Here is a 15,510-nt window from a genome sequence, read left to right as displayed (position 1 = left end):
TTTACATAGTTCCATGCTAGACAATATTTTAAAAAGGTGTGGGTGGGATATTACTAGTCATTTGAATTTTTAAAATTTTTACTTATGTGGAGAAGGAGAGAGACAGGTAAAGAAGCAGATATAGAGAAAATGAGCATTCTGGGCCCTCTAGCCACTGGAAATAAACTCCAGATACATGCGCCACGTTGTGCCTCTGGTTTTACCTGGGTCCCTGGGGAATTAAACCTGGGTCCATTGGCTTTGCAGGCAAATGCCTTAACTGCTAAGCCATTTCTCCAGTCCTGATTTTTTTTTTTTTTTTTTTTCTTTCTTTTCGAGGTAGAGTCTCAACGCTACCCCTGGCTGACCTGGACTCACTCTGTACTCTCAGGGTGCCCTAAAACTCATAGTAATCCTCCTACCTCTGCCTCCCTAGTGCTGGGATTAAAGGCATGTGCCACCTGAACTTTTGTTTCTTTTTGTTATTTAATTTATTTTGCAAATAGAGAGACAGAGAGAATGGGCACAGCAGGGCCCTTCAGTCGCTCCAACGAGCTCCAGATATATGCACCACTTTGTACATCTGGTACACTTTGTACATGTGGGTACTGAGGAATTGAACCTGGGTCTTTTGGCTTTGCAAATAAGTGCCTTAACTGCTAAGCCATCTCTCCAGCCCCACCTGAACTTTTTATAAAAAATTTAATTTATTAGAAAGAAAGAGAAAATTGGCAAGCCAGGTCCTCTAGCCACTGTATACAAACTCCAAATGCATGCACCACCTTGTATATCTGGCTTTATGTGGATACTAGGGAATTGAGCCAAGTCATTAGGCTTTGAAGGCATGTAACTTAGCTGCTGAGCCATCCATCTCTAACCCCATTTGAACTTTATTTTTTTTATTTTTTATTTATTTTATTTATTTTTTGTTTATTTTTATTTATTTGAGAGCAACAGACAGAGAGAAAGAGGGAGATATAGAGAGAAGAATGGGCCTGCAGGCCACTGCAAACAAACTCCAGATGCATGCACCACCTTGTGCATCTGGCTTACGTGGGTCCTGGGGAATCAAGCCTTGAACTGGGGTCCTCAGGCTTCACAGGCAAGCGCCTAACCGCTAAGCCATCTCTCCAGCCCTGAACTTTATTTTTTAAAAGCTCTTTTGTTTGTTTGTTTTTAAAATTTTATTTATTTACTCATTTATTTTGTTTTTCCAAGGTAGGGTCTCACTCTAGCCCAGGCTGACCTGGAATTCACTATGGAGTCTTAGGGTGACCTCGAACTCATGACGATCCTCCTACCTCTGCCTCCCGAGTGCTGGGATTAAAGGCATTGTGCCACCACACCTAGCTAATTCTATTTTTAATAAGTATTTTTATTTATTTATTTGAGAGAGAGAATGAAAGAATCAGAATGGGCACGCCAGGGCCTCTAGCCACTACAAACAAATTCCAGACACATGCACCACCCTGTGCATCTGGCTTACATGGGTTATGGCAATCAAACCTGGATCATTAGGCTTTGTAGGCAAGTGCCTTAAACTGCTAAGCCATTATGCCATCTCTCCAGCTCTGAACTTTATTTCAAGGTAGGGTCTCACTGTGGCTCAGGTTGACCTGGAATTAACTATGTAGTCTCAGGGTGGCCTTGAACTCATGGTGATCCTCCTACCTCTGCCTCCCGGGTGCTGGGACTAAAGGTGTGCACCACCACGCTCGGCCCAACTTTTTTATTTTTTGAGGTAGGGTCTTACTCTAGACAGGCTGACCTGGAATTTACTATGTAGTCTCAGGCTAGCTTTTTTTTTTTTGCTTGTTTTTATTTATTTCTTTGAAAGCGACAGAGAGAAGGAGGGGGGGAGAGGGAGAGAGAGAATGGGCGCACCAGGGCTTCCAGCCACTGCAAACGAACTCCAGATGTATGCGCCCCCTTGTGCATCTGGCTAATGTGGGTCCTGGGGAATTGAGCCTTGAACTAGGCTCCTTAGGCTTCACAGGCAAGCGCTTAACCGCTAAGCCATCTCTCCAGCCCTCAGGCTGGCTTTGAAGTCAAAACAATTCTTTCTTCGGCCTCCTGAATACTGGTATTAAAGACGTGCCACCATGCCCGGCTCCAGCTGAACTTTTTAATTGGCTAGCTAAATCTGAAAAATGTGACCCCAACTTATTTTAACTTACAATCTTCTTTCTTTTTTTTTTTTTAATTTTTGTAGATTCATGGAAGAAGCAAAGAAAAGGAGAGGGCTAGCCTAGATAGAAAAAGGGACAAAGACTACAGGAGAAAAGAAATTTTGCCCTTTGAAAAGATGAAGGAACAAAGGTTGAGAGAACATTTAGTTCGCCTCGAAAGACTGAGACGAGCCATGGAACTCCGAAGGTAGGGAAAAGTCTGCTTTAGACCTGTCTTTAAATGTGGGTGTCTTTACCATTGGTTATCAAATAGATTTCTGGACAGTTTTTTTCCTAGAAACCAGTTTGTCTCTTTAAGGAAATGCAGTGATTTCTTAAGTGTGCATAGCACTCCACAATTTATCTATAAGGTTATTTATGTCCAACTTAAATAAAAACACAACTAAAAGCATCATGGAGGCCCAGAGAGGCTAAGTGACTCAGTGCCACATGGCTAATGAGTGGCTGAGTCCGGGACTCAGAGCCAAGTCCAATGCTCTTTCCTCTACTCCAAATCTGCTGCCATGAAAGTCATGTCTTAAAGGAGAAGCTGATTCTGAGAGTGTGTCAAAGTAAACTACAATGTTCAAATACTGTAACAAATTTAGCAGAAAGTTGATGGTCTTTTGAATCAATGCCCATGTGAAGGACCCTTTGCTATAGGAGCCCGCATTCACTCTGTCCCTAAGGAAGCATTCTCATTAAGGCAGACTGAAAGCATACAGCACATGCTTCTGGCTTTTTGGGGAGGTGGAGGGGGTGCTCAACAGGTCAACATTTATGATTCATTTTCACATGCTAAGGTTTGAATGGCACTTGAAATATTCCTATGAACATTGTAGTATATTTCTCCAACTACTAAGCCTATCTGGCCCAGAGGTCAACTGCACGATTTTATCTGCTCATTCACAAGGTACTCTTAGCACCTTAGGTAATATAATCATTACCATATAGCTTTACCAAAAGGAAATAATCCTTGGGACACTTAAATTCTTGCACTTAGACTACCATGTGCCCCACTTTTTGATGGAATCCCAGTGTGTTTGGTTTCTGCTTATTAACAGATTGGGAGGAGAATGAAAGTGGATTCTCATACCTTGTAAACCAATGCCTACTTGTTTTATTTTATTTTGAAGACCAGATCTTTCTGTGTTGCACAGGCTTACCTTTTACTCCTGGGCTTGAAGGATCCTCCTGCCTCAGCTTCCTGAGTGGTACAGCCACAGGCAGACACAACCACTGCATCCAGCCCACTGGCCATTTTAAATAAAAGTACTGCAGTGACTTCTTTATCCTCCTAAAAAGACACTGGTGGATAATATATACCTGTCCATGCAAGTATCTTGCAGAAAATTCAGTATAATGGCTATGCAGTAATATAAAAGAGAAATGAAAGTAATTTGTAACAAATAATGTATTCCAGGTGTAAATGTTAAGATATCTAGAAATTATTTTGAAGTAGTCAGATGCTTATGCCCTATTTAGAATCAGAATATAACATTGCAGATACAGACCAATGTTGGTATGTTGTATTAGCCATATACCAGGAGTTTTGTTGGTATTTTGAACTGATTTCTGATTTTTGAAATGGTAAGCTTCTCAAAGAAATGCATTTTTCTCCTTTTAAAACATTGCATTAATGAAAAATTTAACATATAACATGTCAAACCAAATAAACAAATTTAGCATTTATTAAAAGTAGAGTTCTGGCTGGCCATGATGGCACACACCTTTAATCCCAGCCTTTAGTAGACAAAAGTGGAAGGATAAAGCCAGGCGTGGTGGTGCATGCCTTTAATCCCAGCACTCGGGAGGCAGAAGTAAGAGGATTGCCATGAGGCCACCCTGAGAATACAAAGTGAATTCCAGGTAAGCCTGGGCTAGAGTGAGACCCTACCTCAAAAAAAAAAAAAAAAAGGAGGCGAGCCATGAGTTTGAGACCACCTGAGACTACATAGTAAATTCCAGGTCAGCCTGAGCTAGTGTGAGACCCTACTTCGAAAACCAAAACAAAAATTCTATTCGAAACTAACTTTTAAAGGTTTTTGTTTTAAATAGTATTTAGGGTCCTTGGTCCTCACCTACTAACTTGCAACAGCCATTGGTCATTTTGATAGTTTAGGATACCCCATTATTTCCATGGGAGTAACACCAATCCATTGAGAATATTGAATTGCTAGGGGAAATAGGTTAATGGACAAAAACATTGCTGACTATTTGAAAGGAGTGACAGAAACCCTGCACAGCCCATGGTGACTTAGTTCAGTACATACTTGCACCGAGTGACCTCTGACTCAAGCAAGCTGCCTGGATCTGTCTGTGAAGAGCAGTGGACATCTTCGGTGGCCTTTAAGGCACTGTTTTGTTACACAGCATTTCTTGTTATTGATGTTTATAATTGTGAGCCATCAAAATAAAGTGTACATTCTACCTAAGGAGATACACATACATACAAACATACATATACACACATGTATGTATATAGATATATATGGTAGACCTTGGAAAATTTTGTATAACAATAATTGAAAAAAATTGTAGTTTTTAGCTGGGCACAGTAGCATATGCCCTGTAATCCCAGCTCTTGGCTGACAGAGGTTGGAGGTTCACCAAAGTTTGAGATCATTCTGGTCTGCCAAACAAGAACACATAGACAGACCTTGTCTCTTAAAGCAAACACAAGGTCAGGTGTTCAGGAGTTAGAGGTAGGAGGATCACCATGAGTTGGAAGTCAGCCTGGGTCTACGTAGCGAGTTCTAGGTCAACCTGGGCTAGACCCTACCTCAGTAAAACTAACATCACCACCACCGACAACAACAAAATAGTAAATTAAAAAAAAAAGAGTTAATGTTTCGTAAATCCGTGTATATAGAATATGTCTTTTTTGAAAATGTCAATCAGTGGGTTTTTACTAGAGTGGGGCTTTTTATTAAAACAGGAATCACCTAAAAGGCAAATATTCTATAAAAATTTAGCTGCTTAATTGACAATCCTATAAACAAGTAATTATATTGGAATCTGGTTAAAAATTTGATTTTGAGTTTTCTCCAATACATTAAAACTTCTGAGACTAACTTGAAATTTAAAATTGCCAACCACAAGGAAAGATTCAAAAGCTATTATCTTTCACGCAGTCCTAGCATAATTTAAGTATTTCTAAATACTGATTTTTGTTAGACGAAGAGAGATTGCAGAAAGAGAGCGGCGAGAGCGAGAACGCATTAGAATAATTCGTGAACGGGAAGAACGGGAACGCTTACAGAGAGAGAGAGAGCGCCTAGAAATTGAAAGGCAAAAACTAGAGAGAGAGAGGATGGAACGCGAACGCTTGGAAAGGGAACGCATTCGTATTGAACAGGTGCAGTCAGAAAATCTTTTCATCTTAAATAACTCACCTTTCCCAAACTCTGATTATTATTATTATTTTTTTTTTTGCCCTGGAATTTGCTTTACTTGTTGTAAAGCTTCTATAGAATGAGCATTTAAGTATCCCTGAAAGAGCACAATGAATCAGATACTACTTAAAAATGTTTGTTTCCTAATGACCTTGTTTTAGCTAATCAGTAGTAACACTAGCTCTGCAATATAATGGCAGCCTTACAATCTGAGCATAGGACTGTGAGTCCGTAGTAGTTGTCATTCAGGCTCTGTCACTATCCCAGTCTTAAAATAGTACATATTTTCTGCTTAATATCATGGGAGTGATTTCCCAAGGCTGGAAGGAAATAATGCCTCTCTTGATGTAATTACTACCTAGGTTTAAAGGCACTTAGTAGTCTCCATATATATTAAGAATCCAGTTTCTTATTCCCTTTAAATGCTTTTGTTCTGTCAATTGATTAAATGAAATCTGGCCTTCCTAAAGGCTTACCAGTTTCTACCACTCAACCCCTGTTATTTTCAATGTTACAGAGCAATAGCTGCAGTCTAGACTGTTGAATCAATCTTATTTGCCCCAGGCATTAGCTCTGCCTGGTTCTTCTTTGTTTTCTTAAAATCAGATGTCCACTTACCTCGTGTCTTCGTTTTGTGTTGGTTGGTTCTTCTGTGTCATCTGAAGGAACGTCGCAAGGAAGCTGAGCGGATTGCTCGAGAACGAGAGGAGCTCAGAAGGCAACAGCAGCAACTTCGTTATGAACAAGAAAAAAGGAATTCTTTGAAACGCCCACGTGATGTTGATCATAGGTGATGGCTTATTTTCTTTTTTTCCCCCACATCTCTGCAATTATTTTCTTTCTTAATCTGATTTTTAGTAAAACAAATAGAAAAAAAGGTCGTGGCTAACAGGGATGGGAAGGATTACAGTACTTCCTAATACCAAAAAAAAAAAAAAAAAAGACTGGAAATACAGATAACTTTCATGAGCTTTAGTTGATTTGGGGGACGAAACAGGTAGAATGAATAAATTGTGCTTAGGTCCTCAGTCTAACCTGTACAGAATTCACAATAGTGGAGGGCTGGGAATGTACCTCAATGATGGACGTTAATGTAGCATGCACTAGACACTTGAGTTCTAGCCCTCCCATTAGGAAAAGAAGATAATTAAGGGGATTGTAGACTAATGGTTAGAATCCATTGTAACAAGATGTGAGGTATTTTGTCTTTTCTGTTAGATGATTTAAAAATACAGTTTTAGCTGGGCATGGTGGCACAGGCCTTTAATTTCAGCACTTGGGAGGCAGAGATAGGAAGATTGCCATGAGTTTGAGGCCACCCTGAAAATACTGAATTCCAGGCCAGCCTGGGCTAGAGTGAGACCCTATCTTGAAAAACTAAAAGAAAAAAAAAAAAAAAGTTTTTTTCACCTTTCTCTTTTCTTAAATTCCTCTAGTATATGATGGCTTAAAATAAAAATTCATTGTTAATAGTTTTTAACAGTTTTGTTTTGAGTATAGTAGCTCTTTTTTTGGGGGGGGGTGGAGGATCTCACTGTAGCCCAGGCTAAATTAGAACTCACTTTGTAGTCCCAAGCTGGCCTTGAACTCATGGCAGTTCTTCTGGCGTCTGTTTCCTGAGAGTTGGGATTAAAGGTGTGTGTCAACATTCCCAATGCTATAATAGCTTCTTGTGTCAACAGTTCTAACATGGTATGTGTAATTCCAAGTGATTGATTATAAATGAGCATAAATTCTCTTCAAGGCGAGATGACCCTTACTGGAGTGAGAGTAAAAAGTTGTCTCTAGATGCAGCTTCCCGATTCAGCCATGGGTCCGACTATCGCCAACAGAACAGGTTTAATGACTTTGATCACCGCGAGAGAGGCAGGTTTCCTGACAGCTCAGCAGTACAGTCTTCATCTTTTGAAAGGTTGGTAGATATGTTAAACATTATTACCATGTATGCGTGACAAACTACAGTTCTCTATTACAGTCTTAAAGAAGTGCCAAGTCAGAACGGAGAGCTCAGAGGGCTGGGAAGATGCTTAGTGGTTAAAGGCACTTGCTTGCAAAGCCTTTCAGCTGTGCTAAATTCCCCAGCTCTATCTCACTTTGCTTGCAAATAATAAAAATGTAAGAGAAATTGTTATGGTCAGTAAGGTAGCTCCTTTGGTGGCCTTGCCTTATGTTCCTTTCTGAAGAAGATTCTGTGATTACAGCTAATGCAAATGTGGTTCACGAGAATAAGGGCAACTACCTACTTCACTATGTTTGTCTTCAGCAGGCGGGAACGTTTTGTTGGTCAAAGTGAAGGGAAAAAAGCACGACCAACTGCCCGAAGAGATGATCCAAGCTTCGAAAGGTATCCCAAAAATTTCAGTGATTCCAGAAGAAATGAGCCTCCACCACCAAGAAATGAACTTAGAGAAACAGACAGACGAGAAGTCCGAGGAGAACGAGATGAGCGGAGAACAGTGATCATTCATGACAGGCCTGATATCCCTCACCCTAGACATCCTCGAGAAGCAGGGCCTAACCCTTCTAGACCAACCTCCTGGAAGAGTGAAGGCAGCATGTCCACAGACAAGCGGGAGTCAAGGTATCTAAGGACTTTTCAGTGGCTCCTGCATAGTAGCCACTGAATTTGCATTTACAAAAACAAAGGAGTATCATGAAGTTTTGATCATATTTGGGTTGTGTCTAACAGAGTCGAAAGACCAGAAAGATCAGGAAGAGATGTCTCAGGTCACAGTGTGAGAGGTGCTCCCCCTGGAAATCGCAGTAATGCTTCGGGCTATGGAAGCCGAGAGGGAGACCGAGGAGTCATCTCAGACCGCGGGAGTGGAGCCCAGGTAAGTGTTCGGGGAGGTGGGCTGTCCCTTTTAGCACCTGGAAGTGCTCTTGATGCTCTCCATACAGAGGACATTGTGATGTGACCAGGCTTAGACTGGCTGGTGTCCCGATAGCTCTTTGTTGTCCTTAGGTTCATGCCAGTAGTGGAGCACTAGCCATCAAAGAAGCAGGGTACTGGGCTGGAGAGGTGGCTTAGCGGTTAAACGCTTGCCTGTGCACACGTGTCTGCAGTTCGTTTGCAGTGGCCGGAGGCCCTGGCGCGCCCATTCTCTCCCTCCCTTCCTCTCCCTCTCCCTCTCCCTCCCCCCCCCCCCCCCCCGTCGCTCTCAGATATATAAATAAAAATAAAAACAAACAGAAAAAAGAAGCAGGGTACTAGCTGCCGCTGCATTGCCCGTTGCACCTGCACAAGTGTGTGCTTGTTACATGAGCCTTCCTAATGAGGCTTTGGCTTTATTTTATTTTTAATGTTTTATTTATGTATATTCAAGCAAAGACAGGATGTGTACAGGCACACCCGGGTAGCCACTGCAAACGAACTCCAGGTACATACATCACTTTATGTATCAGTCTTTACATAGGCCCTAGGGAAGTGAGCGTGGGTCATTAGGTTTTGCAGACAAGCACCTTAGCCATCTCTTCAGTCCTAGCTTTATTTTTTTACTTTAGAAACTGGGGCTGCGTGTGGTGGCACATACCTTTTATTCCAGCATGTAGGAGGTTTGCTGTGAGTTCAAGGCCTGCCTGGGGATACGGAATGAGTTCCCGGTCATTAGTGTAGGCCAGAGTGAGACCCTATCTCAACCCTGTCCCCTCCCCCCAAAACAACAAACAGAAATTGAGGCTTTTCAAGCTAGGCACAATCTCTCACCTACAATCCCAGCTGAGGTAGGAGAACAGTGTGTCACTAGACTGACCTTGAGCTCATCTCCTGCTTCATGCATGACTTACAGGTAAGTCTCCTTTCCCTGTCTAGACTTCAGTTCATGTTTCCTTATTTTTTGTAAAGGATATTTACTTTCCTTCATGAAGTGGACTAACATTTGTGACTACTCAGTTTTATAAAGGGAGGCTAAGTATAATACTCATTTTCAACTTGGTTTTTGTTTTACATTTTATTAAAGTAATGAATTTTACAGAAGTATCTCCAAATAGCTGAAATAAGTGTGTGCCCCCCCCCTTTTTTGAGACGGGGTCTGCAGCCCAGGTTGGTTTTGAACTCTCTTATGTAGCTGAGGATGATCCTCCTGCCTCCACTTTGGGAGTGCTGGGATTACAGGCATATTCCACCATGCCTGCTTTATATTGTGCTAGGAGTTGAACCCCGAGCTTCATGCGTGCTAGGTGTTGAACTCAGATTTGCATCGCTGGTAGAAATCACCCAACCGGGAGCAGCTTGTGGGGAAAAGGTTTATTTTGGCTTACAGGTTCAAGGGGAAGCTCCACGATGGCAGGGAAAACGATGGCATGAGCAGAGGGTGGACATCACCCCTTGGCCAACATAAGGTGGACAATAGCAACAGGAGAGTGGGCCAAACACTGGCAAGGGAAAGCCATAAGCCCGCCCCCAACAATACACTGTTTCCAGGAGGTGTTAATTCTCAAATCTCCATTAGCTGGGCACCTAGCATTCAGATCACCTAAGTTTATGGAGGACACCTGAATCAAACCACCACACTAGGCAAGCTTTCTACCAACTTATCTACATCCCCAACCCAACAGAATATGCTTCCATAAATTATATGCCAAAAGGAATTTAATGTTTTTATTATTTGTGTGTGTGAAAGACAATGTGGTCATACCAGGGCCTCTTGCTGTTGCAAACTCCAGATGCATGTGCCACTTTGTGCATCTGGCTTTTACATGGGTACTGGGAACAACCCCAGGCTGGCAGGCTTTGCTAAGCAAGTACCTTTAATTGCTCAGCCATCTTCCTAGCCCCTGAAGAATTTTATTCCCCAAGTTAGTGTCTCACTGTACCCTACATTGACTCTGTAGGCCCAGGCTGGCTTTGAACTCACAGTGATCCTCCTACCTCTGCCTCCTGAGTGCTGGGATTAGAGGCTTGTGGTACCATGTCCTGCTTCAAAAGAATTTTTTTAAAACTGATTAGTGTTTAGGTTTTTTTTTCCAGATAGAGTCTCACTCTGTAGTCCCAGGTTGGCCTAGTGGCAGTGCTCTTGCCTCTGTCTGAAGTGTTGAGACTAAAGGAGTGTGCCACCACGCCCAGCATCGCTGCTGTCTTTCTGAAGGCAAGATCTCACTCTTTCTTGAAACTAATTCTCTAGCCCCAGACTGGCCTCAAGCTCAAAACAACACTCTACCTTATCCTCCCAAGTGCTAGGAGTAAAGGTGTGTACCATCACGCCTAGTTTATTGCCAATTTTCTTTTCTTTTTTGCTTTTGTTTTTTTGTTTTGTTTTTGTTTTTCAAGGTAGGGTCTCACTCTTAATTCAGGCTGACCTGGAATTCACTCTGTAGTCTTAGGGTGGTCTTGAACTCAGGGCAGTCCTCCTGCCTCTGCTTGCCGAGTGCTGGAACTAAAGGCGTGTGCCACCATGCCTGGCTATCCAGGCTTTTAAAATACTTAGTTCTTGGGCGTGGTGGTACATGCCTTTGATCCCAGCACTTAGGAGGCTGAGATTGATGGATTGCTCTGAGTTTGAGGCCAGCCTAAGACCACATAGTGAATTCCTGGTCATCCAGGGCTAGAGCAAAGCCCCTACCTTAACACCCCCCACGCACCCCTCAAAAAAGCAATAAATACTTATAGTCAAAAATTGCTGGGGTACTAGAAAGTATGGATGTAGAAGTTAAGATACTGACTCCCTCATACCTACCTGAATTTATTTTAATATAAATGGGTATTTCTTTTCGCATGCTGTTACATCATTTATCTTTGATGTTCTCAGACACTTACTTGCTCTCATATGAAAAGCACCCCAGGGCTAGAGAGATGGCTTAGCAGTTAAGGCACTTAGCTGAAAAGCAGAACGAGCCAGGTTCAGGTCCTCAGTGGTGCATGTGTTTGCAGTTTGTTTGCAGTAGCTGGAGGCCCTGGTGTATCTATTCACCCCCGCCCCCACACCTGTTTTTGTTTCTCTCAAAATAAGTATATATTTTTTAAAACCACAGCAACATAAGTCAATTGACATGGGGCTCAGGTGTCACGTTGTACCTTTCCGTATTTTCAGCACTATACCGAGGAACGTCATGTGGTTGAACGCCATGGGCGGGACACAAGTGGACCAAGGAAAGAGTGGCATGGTCCACCTTCTCAAGGGCCAAGCTACCATGACACAAGGCGAATGAGTGATGGTCGGGCAGGAGCAGGCATGATCACTCAGCACTCAAGGTAAGTTGGTAATCAGTGTTTTCTGTACCACACAACCCAGCAGTACCCTTCCTCCAAAGATTGTTCTTGTTTCTGAGAGACTGAATTGCAGCTAGTAATAGCCTTAGGTCTTCCCAGACCCCGCCTCAATTAAACTCAGCATCTGCACTCTGTCACATCTAGTAGGTAGTGAACTTCATGTTGGAACCATGGTGTTGCTCACTGTTGACTATTCTGAAAAGTCTTTAGGAAGGCAGAAGAAACCAAAGGTGGATCCTGTTTCCTTTTTTCTTTTTTTTTTTTTTTTTTCTTTTTTCCAAATAACTAGCAAAACTTTGACACATTTAACTCAAAGCCTAGCAGGCGAGGTGACTTTCTCCTTGCACTCATAAGTAATGTCGTCCTTTCTCCCCCGTTCCCTTGCTTTGGCAGGATGCTGCGCTGGCCGAGTGCCCTCCGCCTCGAACTCGGCGTTGCTCCAGCGCAGTGTCGCCGCTCGCTCTGTCTGTCGTGTCTAAAGATTACCCATGCCCTGGTCCTGGGGATTTTCTTGGTTCTTAGGCTCCTTAAGCTTTAGCTGCTTCACTCTTGCTTTTCCTCACTTTGAAATCGTCTTCGGGTTGATTTGGTGGGTGTTGAAATAGTACAGACTGTCCTCAAATGAACAATTGTCCTTCCTGCGCTGACGAACACTTGGGGCTTCAGGCATGAGCTGCCGTACCCTGTTCCAGGCTGTTTGCTCAGCACCATACTTTCCTGATCCTTCAGGTGCTTACGTTTTGGACCCCTCCCTTTCTCTCTCCCTTCTTCCCTCCCTCGCTATCCACTGAGAGTCACAGGAAACAGTCCTCCTCCTGTCTCCAGCTTCTTTTTTACTCTGCCAGCGCCGCCACCTCCCACTCTCTGACCAGAGATACCTGGCCTCATCCTCATCTTTGTTTATTCCTCACAAGAACCTTGTCATTTAGGTTTTCTTTCCTTTCTAGTTTTTGGAGGTAGGTAGTACATCTCACTACCCTTATATCTCTACCTCCAGAGCTGGTACTAAAGGTGTGCGCCACTGTGTCTGGCTCATTTAGGCTTTAAAAGTGTTTCTATCAGCTGTTCTTCCTTGTTTTAACCTATGGCTGATTTTCCCAGGTTACTTCTTTTCTGTCTGTTATTCACAGTATTTCTATTAACAGTTGAGCACCCATTGTGTTATACCATTTACTTGCTCCAAAACCACAGTGGCTTCTTCTATGGGTCACAGAATCTAATCTGGGAGTGCCCAGCCCACTGCGTATGTTTGTCCTGCCAACTGAGCTATAAGTACCTAGGTTCAATTCTCCAGGGCCCACGTAACCCACATGGATGTGGTAGCGTACGTGTCTGGAGTTCATTTGCAGTAGCGAAAGGTCCTGGTGTGCCCATTCTTTGTCTGTCTGTCTGTCTTCCTTTCTCTGTGCTTGCAAATAAAAATATTAAAAAGGAAAATAATTTTTATTCTAATTTTATTCTAATTAAAGCAATATGGATTTTTAGCTCTTTTTTTCTGTTCTCTACTGGAATCTGCTATTTTGCACTATACACTGGAAATATTTCCTGAATGACTTCCTGTTAGTCAGGATGCAAGGGTCTCTTCTTAAGTGCTTATTAAAACAGATTCCTGAGAGTCCTGCCACAGAGCTCTGGTACAGGGATAGGAGGTGGGGGGAAGCAGCCCCTGGCCTTGGGAGGGTCCAGGAGGAGGAAGAGCTGGCGCTGGAGAGAAACCTGCTCCACGAGAGAGAAAGACACAAGGAACCTGCAACCACTGACGTGTGCCCCCTGGGGTAGGCTTGTCACAAGCTCCAGGTGGTAGTGACTGGGCCTGTGTCCCCTCGGACCTCCCCGCTGCGGGCTTTCTATGTGCACATCATCCAGTGCCTTCTGAGAAGAGGGACGTTGGATGAAAGGGCACAAGTAAAACTCCTGCTCCACATCCTATATTATTAGCTCTGTCCTGGGAAAAGTTACTTAACTAGCAAGTCTCCAGTTCTTCATCAGTAAAGTGGGGTGGTGATGGCACGTAGGGCTGTTGACACCAACCAGTGACGTGTACCGATAGCGTCAAGAGCGGCGCCTGCCGAGCTGCAAGCGCTAGGTCGGTGTTTGCTGGGCGGATGTTGTGTTCTCTGACATATTTTTCTTTTAACCTGTTTCAGTAATGCATCCCCAATTAATAGAATTGTACAAATCAGTGGTAACTCCATGCCAAGAGGAAGTGGCTCTGGATTTAAGCCATTTAAGAGTGGACCTCCACGGCGGTTTTGAAAAGGAGCTTTCTGCCACGGTTTCAAGATAATTTATTGAAATCTGTAAACTTTACTTGACTACTTATGAAGAGGACCTCTGATCGCTTGAGAGTTCTAGCTGACTTTTCTTTTTTAAAAAAATTTAACGTAATTGGTTTTCTCAATTTTAGAGAAGATGTTGAAATAGTTCTGTTGAAACTTTTAATAGTTTTATGTATCGTTTAACTTTTTTTTCCTGCAGCACCAAGACGCATTTGAAGAGACTGGACTCGCAGTCATTTGTTGACCCTGTGTGAGCACAAGGCGCAGTGTGCAGCCTGTGGTCGTGGTTTATTTGCACATTCGCTCGGTGTGCCAGGCTCTAGAGTTGCTCATCACCAAGCATTGCCAGCCTCCATTTTGGAGGCTGTTTAAGCTTCAAAAGTCTGCTGTCTAATTTTTAGAGATTAAGATTGTTCCTTGCATTTCTTGAGTATTATGTAACCTATTTTTGCAGAAGGTACTGTTACATTAAGTGCATCTGTGTATCCTGGTTTAAAAAAAATGTAATCTTTTTTGAAATAAACCTTCATATTCTGTATAGTTACTAAAGTGTTGAACCTTTTTAACTGTCACTGGGAACTGGATTTCAGTTCAGGGTAGCAGCACACTTGTTCAGGTTTGCATGGTATGAAGCCACGTAGATTGCCGAAGCCTTGGCCGTGATGTTATATCATAAGGTCCTTAGACTAAGTTGTGCAGGTAAGTGCACTGTGTGATGGACAAATTCCATCTCTGGGAATTGTGTGGATATTAATGTTTCCATGTTCCCAACTATGTTGAGAAGTGGAAAACAAAAAAAAAAACAACCCACATTCTAGAATTTATTGGGTTTTGTAAATACATGTATGTGAAAAGACATTGTTGTCTTTATGTGAAAATAAAAATGCACCTCTGGAAGTGTGTGTGTCTTTGTTTCCAGCTCTTAAGGCATTAACCCTCCAGCTTTTCCTGGCATTAGACCCAGAGCAGCAGGCCAGGTGCAGAGCTATAAAGGCAGCCTTTGGTCTCTCTTTCTAAGAACTGAACCAAGCTGCAGAGATGGCTTAGCAGTTAAGGCGTTTGCCTGCAAAGCCAAAGGGCCGGGGTTTGATTCCCCAGGATCCACTTAAGTCAGATGCACAAGGTGGTGTACGTGTTTTAGAGTTCGTTTGCAGTGGCTGGGGCCCTGGCGCAGCCATTCTCCCCCTCTCTGCCTCTTTCTCTCTCAAATAAACAAAAATAAAGTTAGAAGAAAGAAATGAATCAGCTTTGATTCTTCACCTCAGTATTTAGCAGCACTCTCCCACGACATGTTAGAAAGTTAACCTCTAACCCTGTGGCTTTTACTATTACTAGTAAGTAGTAGTAAGGGATGTTCTGTAGGAAAGCCCTTGGCGATGAACATGGAACACCACTATTTCAGGGCAGCTTCCCACATCCTCACAGAGAGCAGTGACCCATGCTGCAGGTGCTCTAGCCTCTCTGCGCTCATATGTGGGGCT

At 42.9% G+C, this 15,510-nt stretch overlaps 1 protein-coding gene across 11 annotated transcripts in view; it reads left to right on the top strand.

Annotated features, from left to right (window-relative positions):
• The window catches only part of Sltm (SAFB like transcription modulator), a 63,539-nt gene extending 48,966 nt beyond the window's left edge, over positions 1 to 14,573 (top strand). For 8 of the 11 annotated variants that reach the window (XM_045160351.1, XM_045160348.1, XM_045160347.1 and 5 more), the window contains 8 exons: positions 2,192 to 2,355; positions 5,325 to 5,505; positions 6,208 to 6,332; positions 7,287 to 7,454; positions 7,806 to 8,123; positions 8,232 to 8,376; positions 11,572 to 11,732; positions 13,898 to 14,573. In XM_045160351.1, coding sequence (XP_045016286.1) covers positions 2,192 to 2,355; positions 5,325 to 5,505; positions 6,208 to 6,332; positions 7,287 to 7,454; positions 7,806 to 8,123; positions 8,232 to 8,376; positions 11,572 to 11,732; positions 13,898 to 14,006 — 1,371 coding nt within the window. In that variant the 3' untranslated portion in view covers positions 14,007 to 14,573. The remainder of the gene's footprint in view (positions 1 to 2,191; positions 2,356 to 5,324; positions 5,506 to 6,207; positions 6,333 to 7,286; positions 7,455 to 7,805; positions 8,124 to 8,231; positions 8,377 to 11,571; positions 11,733 to 13,897) is intronic. The other 3 variants (XM_045160350.1, XM_045160345.1, XM_045160342.1) reach the window with 1 other exon arrangement.
• Positions 14,574 to 15,510: the final 937 nt, after the last annotated feature.

Source organism: Jaculus jaculus, chromosome 10 (genome assembly GCF_020740685.1).
Source record: "Jaculus jaculus isolate mJacJac1 chromosome 10, mJacJac1.mat.Y.cur, whole genome shotgun sequence".
Classification (NCBI taxonomy): domain Eukaryota; kingdom Metazoa; phylum Chordata; class Mammalia; order Rodentia; family Dipodidae; genus Jaculus; species Jaculus jaculus.
Note: the sequence above shows the minus strand (reverse complement) of the source record. Positions and strands in the feature narration are given on the sequence as shown.